The 12,548-nt window shown below is 41.8% G+C and overlaps 1 protein-coding gene across 4 annotated transcripts in view; it reads left to right on the top strand.

Moving 5' to 3' along the window:
- Positions 1-1,323: 1,323 nt before the first annotated feature.
- PHYKPL (5-phosphohydroxy-L-lysine phospho-lyase) overlaps positions 1,324-12,548 on the top strand; it is a 19,628-nt gene continuing 8,403 nt past the window's right edge. For 2 of the 4 annotated variants that reach the window (XM_019506206.1, XM_019506207.1), the window contains exons 1-11: positions 1,330-1,468; positions 3,484-3,643; positions 4,945-5,019; positions 5,710-5,797; positions 5,888-6,004; positions 6,323-6,405; positions 6,717-6,942; positions 7,308-7,462; positions 7,924-8,013; positions 8,315-8,445; positions 8,884-8,949. In XM_019506206.1, the coding sequence (XP_019361751.1) occupies positions 1,414-1,468; positions 3,484-3,643; positions 4,945-5,019; positions 5,710-5,797; positions 5,888-6,004; positions 6,323-6,405; positions 6,717-6,942; positions 7,308-7,462; positions 7,924-8,013; positions 8,315-8,445; positions 8,884-8,933 (1,230 nt within the window). In that variant the 5' untranslated portion in view covers positions 1,330-1,413 and the 3' untranslated portion in view covers positions 8,934-8,949. Of the gene's footprint in view, positions 1,469-3,483; positions 3,644-4,944; positions 5,020-5,709; positions 5,798-5,887; positions 6,005-6,322; positions 6,406-6,716; positions 6,943-7,307; positions 7,463-7,923; positions 8,014-8,314; positions 8,446-8,546; positions 8,701-8,883; positions 8,950-12,548 lie in introns of those variants that run through there. The other 2 variants (XM_019506208.1, XM_019506205.1) reach the window with 2 other exon arrangements.

The following is a 12,548-nucleotide window of genomic DNA, read 5'->3' on the forward strand; positions in this document are numbered from 1 at the left end:
GGGAGCGCGCCGCCCCGGGGTGCCGGCAGCGCCGCCCAGCTCCCGCGGGCCGCCTCCTGCCACGTGCCCCGGAACCAGGCCCGTCCTCGGCGCAGTGGTCTCGCTCCCGCGGGCTGCGCTCACCAAACCCGCCCGGGCGCGGGACCCGTGCTGGGCCGAGACGGGAGGCAACCCCCCTTCCCCCCCACACGCACACAGTTATTTCCCACAGGCTGTAAAGGTTTTATGGGCTGACAGTGAACTCGGTGCCGAAGTTCAGAGGAGCAACCCTCACTCTTTCCTCTTTCATCTCCGTCTTGTATTTCTGTGCAAAAGCCAAAAGCGCCCTCGTCTCACCCGAGATGCGCCCCTGGTCCATTTAAAAAGCAGGTGTGTTTTCTTGTTGGGAAACGCATCCTGAGTCCCGTAGCGGAGAGCAGGAAAGCCTGTTTTTTCCTGTATTTTTCATCATTGATGGCTTTGGGGGTTGTTTTTTTGGTGGCAGCATTGCGTGAGCATGATATGCTCTCATGGCAGCATAGGCGTGAGCTATGGCCCCTGGGTTTTGACTGGGCAGACACACAAAAAAAAAAAAAAAAACCCAATCCCTTGGACTGGAAAATATTTTTTTAAAACCATGAGGGGCGGATAGTCAAGTTCCTCTTTTAAGTTATGTTGAACTTATTTAATGGGCGGCCCCCAAATTAGTTAACTACTTGGAGTTAAATCTATTCATAGGGGCTGGAAGGGACCTTGTCCCCCAAGTCATGGCGTAGGAACCGCATCACCTCGTGCTCCTTTGAGCAGGCAGGTTTTGGGACTGTTCTGGGCTTACGCGTGAAGGCCGATCAGACCCAGCTAACGCTCACAACCACGCAGGCAGACGGCTGTAAGCACACAGAGCAGTGCTGGTCAGAGGCGTATGACTTTCATGCCTCGCTCGGCCGTGTCAGGTCCTGAAAGGCTACAGGGAAGGTGAGGGAGATGATTAAGCTGAGACGAGAGGCTGCAGGAGACAACGTGAAGGTTTGGGATGCTGTAAAAGGAGAGGACCACAAAGCTTCAGATCTGACTGAAGTTTACAACTGAGTTTGGCGATCTCCGTAGAAGGCCCTTGGTTCTGGATGTCACTTGAGTGTTAGAGCGCAAAGTAAAATCTCTCTTAAGGCAAGGGTGTCAAACTCCCTTGGCTCAAGGCCAGATCCAAACCGCAGGGAACCTCATGGGGTGAGCAGCACCAGGGAGGGGACTGAAGGAGGGTAGTTCACACTGCCTTCACTTGGGTGCAGCATCTCCATTTTTGTTGTGAAAAGGACTGATGCTTGCGATCAGGTTCATGCTAAGTTGTGCCTTTTTGATGTTTGCTCCAGGTCTTCTTGCAAGCTCTTCTTTCCTGAAGATCCAGTGAAGATTGTCAGGGCAAAAGGCCAGTATATGTATGATGAAAATGGAAGATGGTACCTTGACTGTATTAACAATGTGGCTCACGGTGAGTTTAAAATATTGCTGGGTACCATGTTACACTACATAAATATAATATTCTGGGAGACCTGCACCTGACAGGAAAAAGGGTGGTGAGAAGCTGTGTGTTGTAATATAATCAACACAATTTATTTCTTGCGGCTGGAAAAATGGAAAACATCTTGTGAACCTATTATTTGGGAAACTGGTATTGACACATGCAGATTTCTGTGTACCTACACATTTCCCCTGCCCTTGCTTTTGTACCGTTTCAGTAAACTGAAATAGGCTCAACTTGCTTGTTCAAAGCAGTGTTAAACTCCAAGGAACAAATGGCTCAAACTTGCTGCACTTGTCTGTGTCTTCCCTTGAAGGGTTACTTTAGGGTGCTACAGCTTTCAGAAGATCACTGTTTAGGACAATGTCTTAACTGTCTCTTTGAAAAAGCAGGTGCTTCATCCTGATGGTATTTTGATTTTTTTTTTGTAATAGTCTCAACTAAAATGACTACTACATGGAACTGTACCTTGTAAACACATGGGGCACGTCCCCATGAGCAGGAACACGTGCTCTCAGGCATGCCTTCGTATGCACGCTCTAGTGCAGGGCAAATTGCCAGACAGGTGGTGCAATCTCCATCCTTGGAGGTTTTTAAGACCTGGCTAGACAAAGCCCTGGCTGGGATGATCCAGTTAGGGCTGGCCCTGCTTTTAAGCAGGGGGTTGGACTAGATGTGACCACCTGAGGTCCCTTCCAACCCTAATTTTCTATGATTCCATGATTTACATCAGTTAGATGCAATCTAGATGATCTGGTTAAGTACTAATTCATTAAAACAAATGAGGAATCTAAAGGTAATCAGAAAAACACTTGCAAATTAGATACTGCATCATAACACAGATTTTGAAACCATCTCAGAGATTCATCTTCCTGCTGACTGTTAATGCCTTGCCATCCAAATGTAGACACCAAGGTTTCTGCTCTCTACTAGAGGTGCATTGACACATCAGTCCCATATTGGTTTGGAACTGATATGCAGAAAATGTGATATATTGGAAATCAGCCATATCAGGCTGATAATGTGGCAGATAAATGGCCTGTGCACGTATGCAGCCTCAGCACAGCACAGGCAGGAGCACAGCCCAGCAGCATAGAGAGCTGCTTCCAGCTGGTAAGTCTGGTGTTGGTGGGAGGGGAAGGGGAGCTGGGGTAAGGACAAACACTGCGCATGGGACAGCCACAGCTCATCTGGGGGTGCAGGGAAGTGGGGTTGACTCCCACCATCATGCAGCTCTCAGCCAGGAGCCACTGGTTAGGTGGCTTGTCCAGTACTCACCTGCTCATCCCATGGCTCCTGCTGTTTGTCCAGGAGGGCTGTGTGCCCCTAGATATGCATGGGGTGGACTGGGGCCAGGGCTATGCAAAGCTCTTTCTGGCAAGGCAGGGCTGTGCAGGGCAGCTGCAGCACTGGGAGTGAGGCTACAGCAAATTTGTGGCTACAGCACCCTCCCCCTGCCCCACTAGGAGAGCCTGGCTCAGCCCTGGCCCCAGCCTACTCTGCCCAGATCCAGGGGCATCCCCCTGTGCCCTTCCAGCTGAGCAGCAGGACAAGTGAGTGCCAGACAAGCCACCCGACCAGCAGCTCCAAGCTAAGCAGCGCATTGCAGTGGGAATCAACCTCCCCCTCCTACCCAGATGACCTGTGGTTCTGTCCTGTGCCCATCCTGCCCTGGCTGGGCAGTACTTGCCCCTGCCCCAGTTCCACTCCTCCCTCCCTGTGGTGCCTTGATCTGCCCCCCTTCCCCAGACTTACCCACTGGCAGCAGCTGTCCAAGCTGCTGGGCTGGTATTGGAAACTAGATCAGCATCAGCCAATATGCCTTCTTAAAAATCAGTATCAGCCACAAAAATCTATGGGTACACCCTTGCCCTCTACCATAAGAAATGGGTGCAGAATGTATGTCTATTAGTGAACAAGTATGGAAGAGAAAAGTTGCATGCAGGAAGAACTCTGAAACTAATCTCTCCCCCCATTTCTTTCAGTTGGACACTGCCACTCTGATGTAGTAAATGCAGCCCATGAACAGAATCAGTTGCTAAATACAAATTCTCGTTATCTCCATGACAATATAGTGGATTATGCAAGAAGACTTTCCAAAACGCTGCCAGAGAAATTGTGCACCTTCTATTTTTTGAATTCAGGGTAAGTAAAGAGAACATCTTCATGACTGAAATGCAGCAAACTTATAAACAGCTGCCAAAACATCTCCATGTCAGTAGATCAGTGGTTTTCAATCTGTAGTCTGTGGCCCCCTGGGGGTCTGCAGATCATGTCTAAGGTGATCTACAATCAACCCCAAAAGATCACTACGATCAATCAAAAATATGTGAATACCCACACTTACCATTCAAAGGTGTCCGCACCTCCACTCAGGTTTTTTTTTTAGGGGTTTGCAAATAAAAAAAAAAGAAATTAAAAACCACTGCTGTGGGTGATTAGATGGATTCTGATGTTGCTGACCAGTTAAAAGTGCTTTTCTGTGAAGGCTGCTGGACTTGATTCTTTCTTGCAGCTCTGCCACTTTAATATTCAAACAGGCAGGCTAGCCTATTAGGAAAGTAGATGGTCATATTTAGTGGTTTGGTTCCTTGTTTTGTCTTTGACTGCATTGCTCTGGGTTATTTGGAACTTTGCTGTCACATTTCAAAATAATTTTGTGGTATGGAGGAGCCCTTTGCATATGGGAGGGTTGTAAATACAGTATCATCTCTACATGCCAAGAAGTAAATTCCATAATGCATGCATTATCTGGATTTGTTTTTCCAATTAATATGCTTTTCCCAAAGGTCGACTCTGAAGTAGCTGTGAAAGAGAGACTTTCTATAAATGAACACACTCTTAAGAGAGAGTATTTTATTGTTTCCAAAAGCTTCAGACTATCAGGCAATGTTGTTTCAGAAAACACTTAAAAGCAGAGTAAATTTAATCTTTAGATTAGTTGTTTCAATGCACAGATTAATTGTCTGATAAAGTACAAAAACAATTCAACGGTTAATTCTTTTTCTCAGAAGCCTGGTGGCTTTTGAGAGCCCCTTTAGGTAGTCATTTTTATACAATCTTCTAACATGGAGGATTATAGGAATGTTAGTATCTCAAAATAATTACAGCTATATTTTTTTTGCCCTGCTTTTGTAGTTGTTTTTACTTACTGAAATTGTAAAAAATGGCTTTGGGTCTTCTGCTGCAGGCTAAGTACAGCTGCCATCCTAGTGAGCATTTTTGTGCCTCCTGTTTTGCACATTGTGTTATTTGTTGATGTTCACCAGATACCACAGGAGCAAGTCACAGCAGTATGATTAAGTAAATGCTGTTTTACAAAAGTTTGTGCTATATCCATCTGCTTGTTAGTCTGTAAAAGCACATGTCTACCCTGTCTTCTGTAGCCAGAACTTTAAAGCTTGGCCACTTATGTGATGGAACAGCTATTGAATTTTCATTTGTAGATCAGAAGCCAATGACCTTGCCCTGAGACTGGCACGACAACATACAAAACACACAGATGTTATTGTGTTAGATCAGTAAGTACATTTATAATATTTTATTATCCTTCAGTAACTTCAACTGCCATTTCTGATTCTGGTTCTAATTGCCACTCAGTTGCCCCATCTGATTCTAGATTTCTTTCAAGTAGTTTTGTCTAGTAGAGGCATTAACTTAAACTAGTGACTATAGGCATACAGCCCCTCTGAGCTTCTATAGCTGGAGTTCTAGGGTTCAATTCTGATCGATAATGCAATACCTCTACTACTTTCAGCTAAATGCTGAACCTGATTTTGATGAGATTTTTCAAGGGCCCATAGCTTAAAAACCCAGCACACATGCATAAAGCCCAAAAACAATTCAGCTGGTTCACCAAGTTCTGTACACCGCTCTTAGGCCAGGTAACCCTGTCTAAAGGGGTTAAGTTGGACATCAGGAGGCGCTACTACTTCACAGTCAGGGCAGCTGGAGTCTGGAACCAGCTTCCAAGTGAGGTGGTGCAGGCTCCCACCCTGGGGGTTTTTAAGAGGAGGTTAGATGACCACCTTATTGGGGTCACTTGACCCCAGTGCTCTTCCTGCCATGGCAGGGGGTCGGACTAAATGATCTGCTCAGGTCCCTTCCGACCCTAGAAACTATGAAACTATACAGGGTGAAAAATCTGCACTAATTCTACAAGATTGTGATGAGGAAGAAGTTACTGTTTAGTTCTGCTGATTGTTTTTAAGTGCTTACCATGGACATCTGACATCCCTGATTGACATAAGTCCATATAAATTCAGAAACCTAGAAGGACAGAAGGATTGGGTCCATGTGGTATGTACTACAGATTACAAACATTGACTATTAATTTGTTATCCACCTAACATAATGCATACTAAATCCAGGCCACTTTTCTATTTATAGGCTCCTATCCCGGACACATACCGTGGAATATACAGAGAAGATCATAAAGATTTAGTTACAGCTTATGCCAATGAAGTGAAAGAAATCATTGAGCAAGCACACAAAAAGGGTAGAAAGGTAAAAAAAAAAAAAAAAACCCAACCCCCCCCCCAAAAAACTCCAACAAAACAAAAACAAACAAAAAATCCTCCCTACCCCCTTCAGTAAACCCTTTATAATACTATGGTGCAGTTTATTAGCAACCATCCATATAAAATAACTAGGTACTACAAGCTATCTGTGTTTTGAGATTGATATGAGGCACAATAGCAGAGTATTTTTAAATGATTAAATAATAATTTAAAGAGCAAGACTAATCTGGCTCAGCACCTGTAAATTATGCAAGGTTGTACTGCAGTTGCATATTACTTAAGATGTTGCTTGTTACACTTTCAGATTGCAGCATTTTTTGCCGAATCTTTACCAAGTGTTGCCGGTCAGATCATTCCACCAGCAGGCTATTTCCAAAAGGTAGCAGAGTAAGTAAGCTTAGTAGTACCTCTTATTTGTTTTCTAAAAACTGAAGTTTTTAGACAGATTCCCTTTATCTTAAACATGACCTACAATTTAAGTTTATTGTGCTTGTTCTGTCAGAATAACTTCTTCAGGAGAGACTTCTTAGTATATGTATTATAGAATATCAAGCATGCTGTTAGCACCATGGGGCTTGTTTTGTAACATTTTAGGTCATTCCTATTTAAGTACAAGTTTCTTATGAAATTTCAGTTGTCAAGTGATTATATTGGAGATGACCAGTAAATGCAAAACTGAAATCAATATTACATTACAGACACGTGCACAAAGCAGGAGGTGTATTTGTTGCCGATGAAATTCAAGTAGGTTTTGGCAGAGTTGGCAAACACTTTTGGGCATTCCAGCTTCAGGGAGAGGATTTGGTACCAGATATTGTCACTATGGGCAAACCAATAGGAAATGGGCACCCTGTCGCCTGTGTAGCAACAACAAAAGAAATTGCAGAATCATTTGCAGCTACTGGAGTGGAATACTTTAATACAGTAAGTACAGAGTTAACCCAATCTTTGTCATAATAAACTAGAAGACCCTTGCTTTTAAACAAGTGTCACTCTCAGAGGATACAAGTTATTGTTAATTCAAAGCAACACTAAGCAATTACTCCCCATTATGTAACACAGTATACTACTAAGGAGTTCACATCTACTTTGTGCTGTTATTCCGAATGGCAGAAAAGCTGTGTAATAAGTGCAGTAGGCATCAAATCCTGATGCTAAGAGTCAGAGGCACAACACCTATTGTTGTAGGAGGGCCATGGTTTCACCTATAACATGAAAATATTTACTATCTAAAGAAACAGATTTGAGTCCCTTATCTACATAATGGTCTCTCTTCTTTCCTTGAGCAGTTTGGAGGAAATCCCGTTTCATGTGCCATAGGCTTAGCAGTTTTGGATGTGATTGAGAAGGAGCATCTTCAAGCCCATGCCATGCAAGTGGGCAACTTACTGATGGAATTACTGAATCAACAGAAAGTTAAACATCCTATCATTGGCGATGTCAGGTATCAGCCACCAATTCAGATTTTCAGAAGCTGTTCAAACATAGATCAGAAATAAGTCCTCAAATCTTATGCCACCAGGTGCTTTTTTGGACAAGCGAGGTACCAAGAAGTTAGAAAAACTTTCGCTTCATTAAAATGGTGTGACTTAGTTGACCTAGAAATTAATGCACCTGTCCCAGTTACTTCTCCTGCAAGCTGCTAGATTGCATGCAACTACCATTTCTATTTATGTGCATTAAAAAAAAGCTCAGTGAATAAATTAGTTTGCCAGTTAAAAGTCCTGTCATACTTTACTAATGACATTCTGCTAAGTCTGCATTAACCAGCATATCTGTACAAGGCTGTAGTACCTTTCTGTCCCCTTCACTAATGCAATTTGTGAAATGAAAAAGATGCATCACTAACAGTGAACAGTATCTGCTCTTTATCTTTGATTATTTCTGCTTCCATCTTCTTACAAGGGGTGCTGGATTATTTATTGGAGTGGACTTAATAAAAGACCAAGAGAAAAGGACCCCAGCTACTGAAGAAGCAGAGTACTTGATAACAAGGTTGGATTCCACCCCCAATAAGAGATGCTACATGTCAGTCTGTATCATTTCAGATTATTATTGGGCTTGGGTTGAGGCAAGACATAGATGTGCCTGTTATGTACAGGTAGCCAAGCAGATTCTAAACTGTGATGCTTTAAATACATACTGAAAAAAATACTGTTTTATCAGGCATATAGCTCATTTAATATCATTGGAATTTTATGCAAAGATCTCAATGTCATACCTACGTGGTAAGCTTCTTCCCCCCCTCCTCCAGTTTTTAAATTTCAAATGATTAAAAGGGCCTTTTATTTTCTAGACTGAAGAAAGAATACATTCTGCTGAGTACTGATGGTCCAGGAAGAAACGTACTTAAGTTCAAGCCTCCAATGTGCTTTAGTGTACAGGATGCCAAATTAGTTGTGGATGCAATGGATAAAATATTAACAGGTAACTAACTAAGTTTACAGAGTGGTCTGTTGGACTGAGTGCAAGCTCTAATCTTGGCTGTTCCACCATGCTGCTTGCAGTGAGGCTCAACATTTTGACAGGGGCTCATTATGATCAACACCTGTGTCTTCCCCCCCAAAGAAATGGTCTCTACAAATTAAACTTAAGTGATACAAACTTCAGACCAGTTTTTAATATCTGGATTCTCAAATGTGTATTGAGATATTCAATCTGTCAACGATAATTTGTTGCACACATGCTTCCATTCATTTTCAGTTGCTTGGGCATAGGTGGGTGAGGACTGATTTAATTCAGAGGAACAAAGTGTTACACTTAAACTTAAGTCTGCAGTCTGCAACTGTGTTGCATTCAGGTGGAAAAGTACAGTGGAGTAATAAGGGGCTTCAACACTTACACATTTGTTGATTGCATATTCAGATATGGAAAAAGAGGCGGCATGTGAACCAGTGAGAGACCTTCAATCTTAAACTTCAATTTTAATAGGTAAGCATTTTATAATTTTCCACTACTTGACTAAATTGTCAAGATCACTTATGATACAGTGTACTTACAGTGAAGAAACGAGCAACATGTTCATTGTGTTCAATATTTTGCTTAACTTCTGAGCCATGTAGAAGGGTATCTAACACCAAAAGGCTGCCACGTGCACATTTGTTGAAGGGGATAGTACAAGTTAGCTAACTTTTAATGCATCATTAAAACTACAGTGCCACTTAAAACCTTTCAATTAAAAAAAATCTACTTATTATTACACCATAAGTTTTTAAAGCTTATGTATTTCCTCAATTTACTACCCTAGGAGCCAACTACCTCCTTTACAGCCAAGTTGCTCTTACTGAGGGGAAACTACTGCTTGTAGTAATGACAGCGTAACAGTAGAGCTGGAGTAATCTAGGGTTTCAGTGTGCATCATTTTAGAGTTGTGTGGCCTGTCTTGCAAGAAACTGCATGCTTTGCTTAAAGAGTGGTCAGAAAGTCTGTCACCAGAATGGTTTGGCAATGTACAGTACAGGGCCTGAAACTAGAGTTTTTCATTTTGTGTTTTGGTTTTTGTTGTTTGTTTGGGTTGTTTTTGTTTGGGCTTTGGGGGAGGGGGGGTTCCAACTGAAACAAATTAATCCAAGTGACACCAAGAACAGCCCCACATTTGGGCAGGGGAAAAGGGTGGGAAGAAAACCAGAAAACACCTCTACACTGTAGCATACATTTCTGAAGGCACTAATAGTTACTTAAAAAGAAAAACTGAAGCAGGTTTTTCCATTTTGGGGTTATTACTAAAACTTTGCCTACTTATACGATTCAGTTTTCAGAGGACAGAGAAACTCTAGTTACCTCCAGCTTGATTTAGCTGTCATTACAAGTGACTGACTTAATGCAGGAGACTATACATACATGTTTAAAGTACCTGCATTAAGTTGGATTTTCCCCAGTTCTGAATAAGTCAGGAATAAAAACTACCTCATTACAAAAATACAAGCAGTACCTTCTAGAAGGTAATAGTATTAACTGACTGCCTTACATACAAGCCAAAACTAGAGGCACTAATTACTTGATTTTTCTCATGGAAAAATGGTGGTGTCATGTGTAACTTCATACTTTCTTTCCACAAACTCCAACCAATATTCACAAAATCCACTGCAAAAGTTCATTATTCTACCTTAACTGATGCAGTTTAAATCCTCAAGAACCCAGTATTGCCAGAAGACATTTGTCTTTGTATCTGCAGTTTTTAGCTCTAGCTTCTTACCAGCACTGTGAAGCATTAGCTAAAAGTAAATGGACACAGGATCTGTGCTCCTCAGCAGGATTTGTGGGTTCCACTTCCAGTGGACAGCCAGCTTTAGAAAGGAGCTTTTCCTGAAATGTTGGAGACATGATTTATGAACAGATTAGCTGTATTCTAGCTGTGGTGAACCCACATTTCCAGGTTCAAGCTATTTTGCGATAATGAAACAGGTGAGCCAAAAAGGTCCCTGGCATCTAGTTAGTACTCACAGGACTTACCTATTCTTCCTTTGCTATGCTTGTCTGTCTTCCTGGTTGCAGAACCCCTCCCCCAAGTCCTTTGTGCTAAAATATGCTTTGAACTAGAAGGGCACTTTGTAGGTACAAGTAAACTCTTTCCAAGTTCAGCATTATGAGCAGATTTTTCTAGGGAGAAGAGCAGTAGTCTTATCTAGGGAGCCACAGACAGTGAAGGCATAAGTCATCTGTCCTACTGCTGAGTCTAGAAATTATTTGGCCTGCTAGGAATACTAGTATCTGGGCAATTAAGTTAGTCCTACAGTAACAGTTTAGATACCCTTTGCACATGGTGCATTTTTTCACTGGGGTAGCTTTGGATGGTGCTTATGCTGTAACAGGGCAGCTCAGCTCTTTGTTTGGAATATTAATATATTAGCAAGCTGCTTGGGTAATCCTCTCCTGGCAACATGCATTTGAGTAGGGATATTCACATTCCTAGTCACTGAAACAGACTCCTCCCTCATGATTATTTAATCACTTTCCAAGTGCTCTAACTGGTCAGCTTTTTGAACAGTCTATTATTAGTCTTTTTTTTTTTTTTTTTTTTTTTTTTTTTTTTTTTTTTTTTTTTTTTTTTTTTTTTAACTAGGTGAGCACTAGTATCCATTTCAGGCAGACACCCATGAAGGGGCAACACGTTGGAAGAAACTAGGTTAACAAACTGTGCTGAAAATGCAAAAAGGCCAGTCAATACTGCAAGACAGCGCAAGCTGGATGCCACCTCCCCTTTAGAAATGGATCTATTGCTTGCCTTTGAGTAACACGCTGCTTGCACAAGCCTTTTCTTCACACTGCCATAAAAAGGATGCAAGTAGCAGTGGCATGTTGGTATAACTAGTACAATCTTAATATTTAGCCACAAAAGACTTGTAGCTGTTTGAAGCACCACACTGATAGGTCACTCAGTTTTCTGGGACTGCCTTTTGCTTAGCTCAGGCTTAAGCCATAGGGATTAGGTGAAAGATCTAGAAGAAACAAAAGACCTTAATATTAAAAAGGGGGTGATTCACATTTTGACTCAGATTCACTTGCTCAACTAGGACTTATTAGCAGCTTTTACACTGAAGTTAGCAATCAGCAGCAGCTTTTTAAAAAGGCACCACCTACAACTCTAGTATAATCCCCATCAAAATGTTAGCATCCCTTTTGAAGAGGGATTTCCATAGTTGAAGGTAGAGAGTTTGCATTTTCTTCACTTATTCAGCTCATCAGTTCTGTCTTTTGTTCCATGTGCTCAAATACTTCAGTTTTGTTTATCAATAGGAAGAGAGACTATGCACTTGATCATTAACTTTAAGTTACAGTAATCAAGATGCTTGCATTTACACAGCTTGTTCAGGTTCAGATCTGTTTTCCTGCCATTTTAAAGATGCAATTGGTGCACCAAAAGAGAGAAAAAATTAAAGGAACAGATGTATAGTACCCTAAACAACTTACATCATTTCAGTTTCAAAGTAAAAAGGGCATCTATCGCATTCTATAGTTAATGACAAGTATGTACCCATCAAATCATGCTATTTGACAGGTTACCCAATAGACCACAGTACAGACACTTCCTCAAATCTGCCACTGTAATACAGCAGCAGGCCAGCTATTCCAAGTGTTATTTTGCAGTCCCCACACAACATTTAATTACAAGAAATGGTGCTGCTCTGCCCTCCATGCTTTGCAAAATATAAGAATCATCAAGATAATTTAATGCACAAGAAGAGGCTGTCTTGGCCACAGTTCTTGAACACTCGGGCTCCAAAATATTGCAAATCCTGTGAGCTTAAAGTCAGCCAAGTTTAAGAGATACCAATCTTATTGCTCTGCTGTGCCAAAGTTTAGTATCAAAACCAAGACATGCTTGGCATATAAATTTCAATTACAGTTAAGTTGGCCCTACCAGTTTTGAAAAACTATCGATCGGGTTACTCTCCTGGGATGCTGAACTATCCATTAAAACCTAGTACAGGGAGAATACTATAACTACAAGTTTGAGACTAGGTAACAAGCTACTTTTCTAAATAAGTATTAAAATTTATTTGCCCGAAATACTGAAAAGCCATGCACAC

The sequence above is a fragment of the Gavialis gangeticus genome, unplaced genomic scaffold (assembly GCF_001723915.1).
Source record: "Gavialis gangeticus isolate Ggan-Ray unplaced genomic scaffold, GavGan_comp1, whole genome shotgun sequence".
Lineage (NCBI taxonomy): Eukaryota > Metazoa > Chordata > Crocodylia > Gavialidae > Gavialis > Gavialis gangeticus.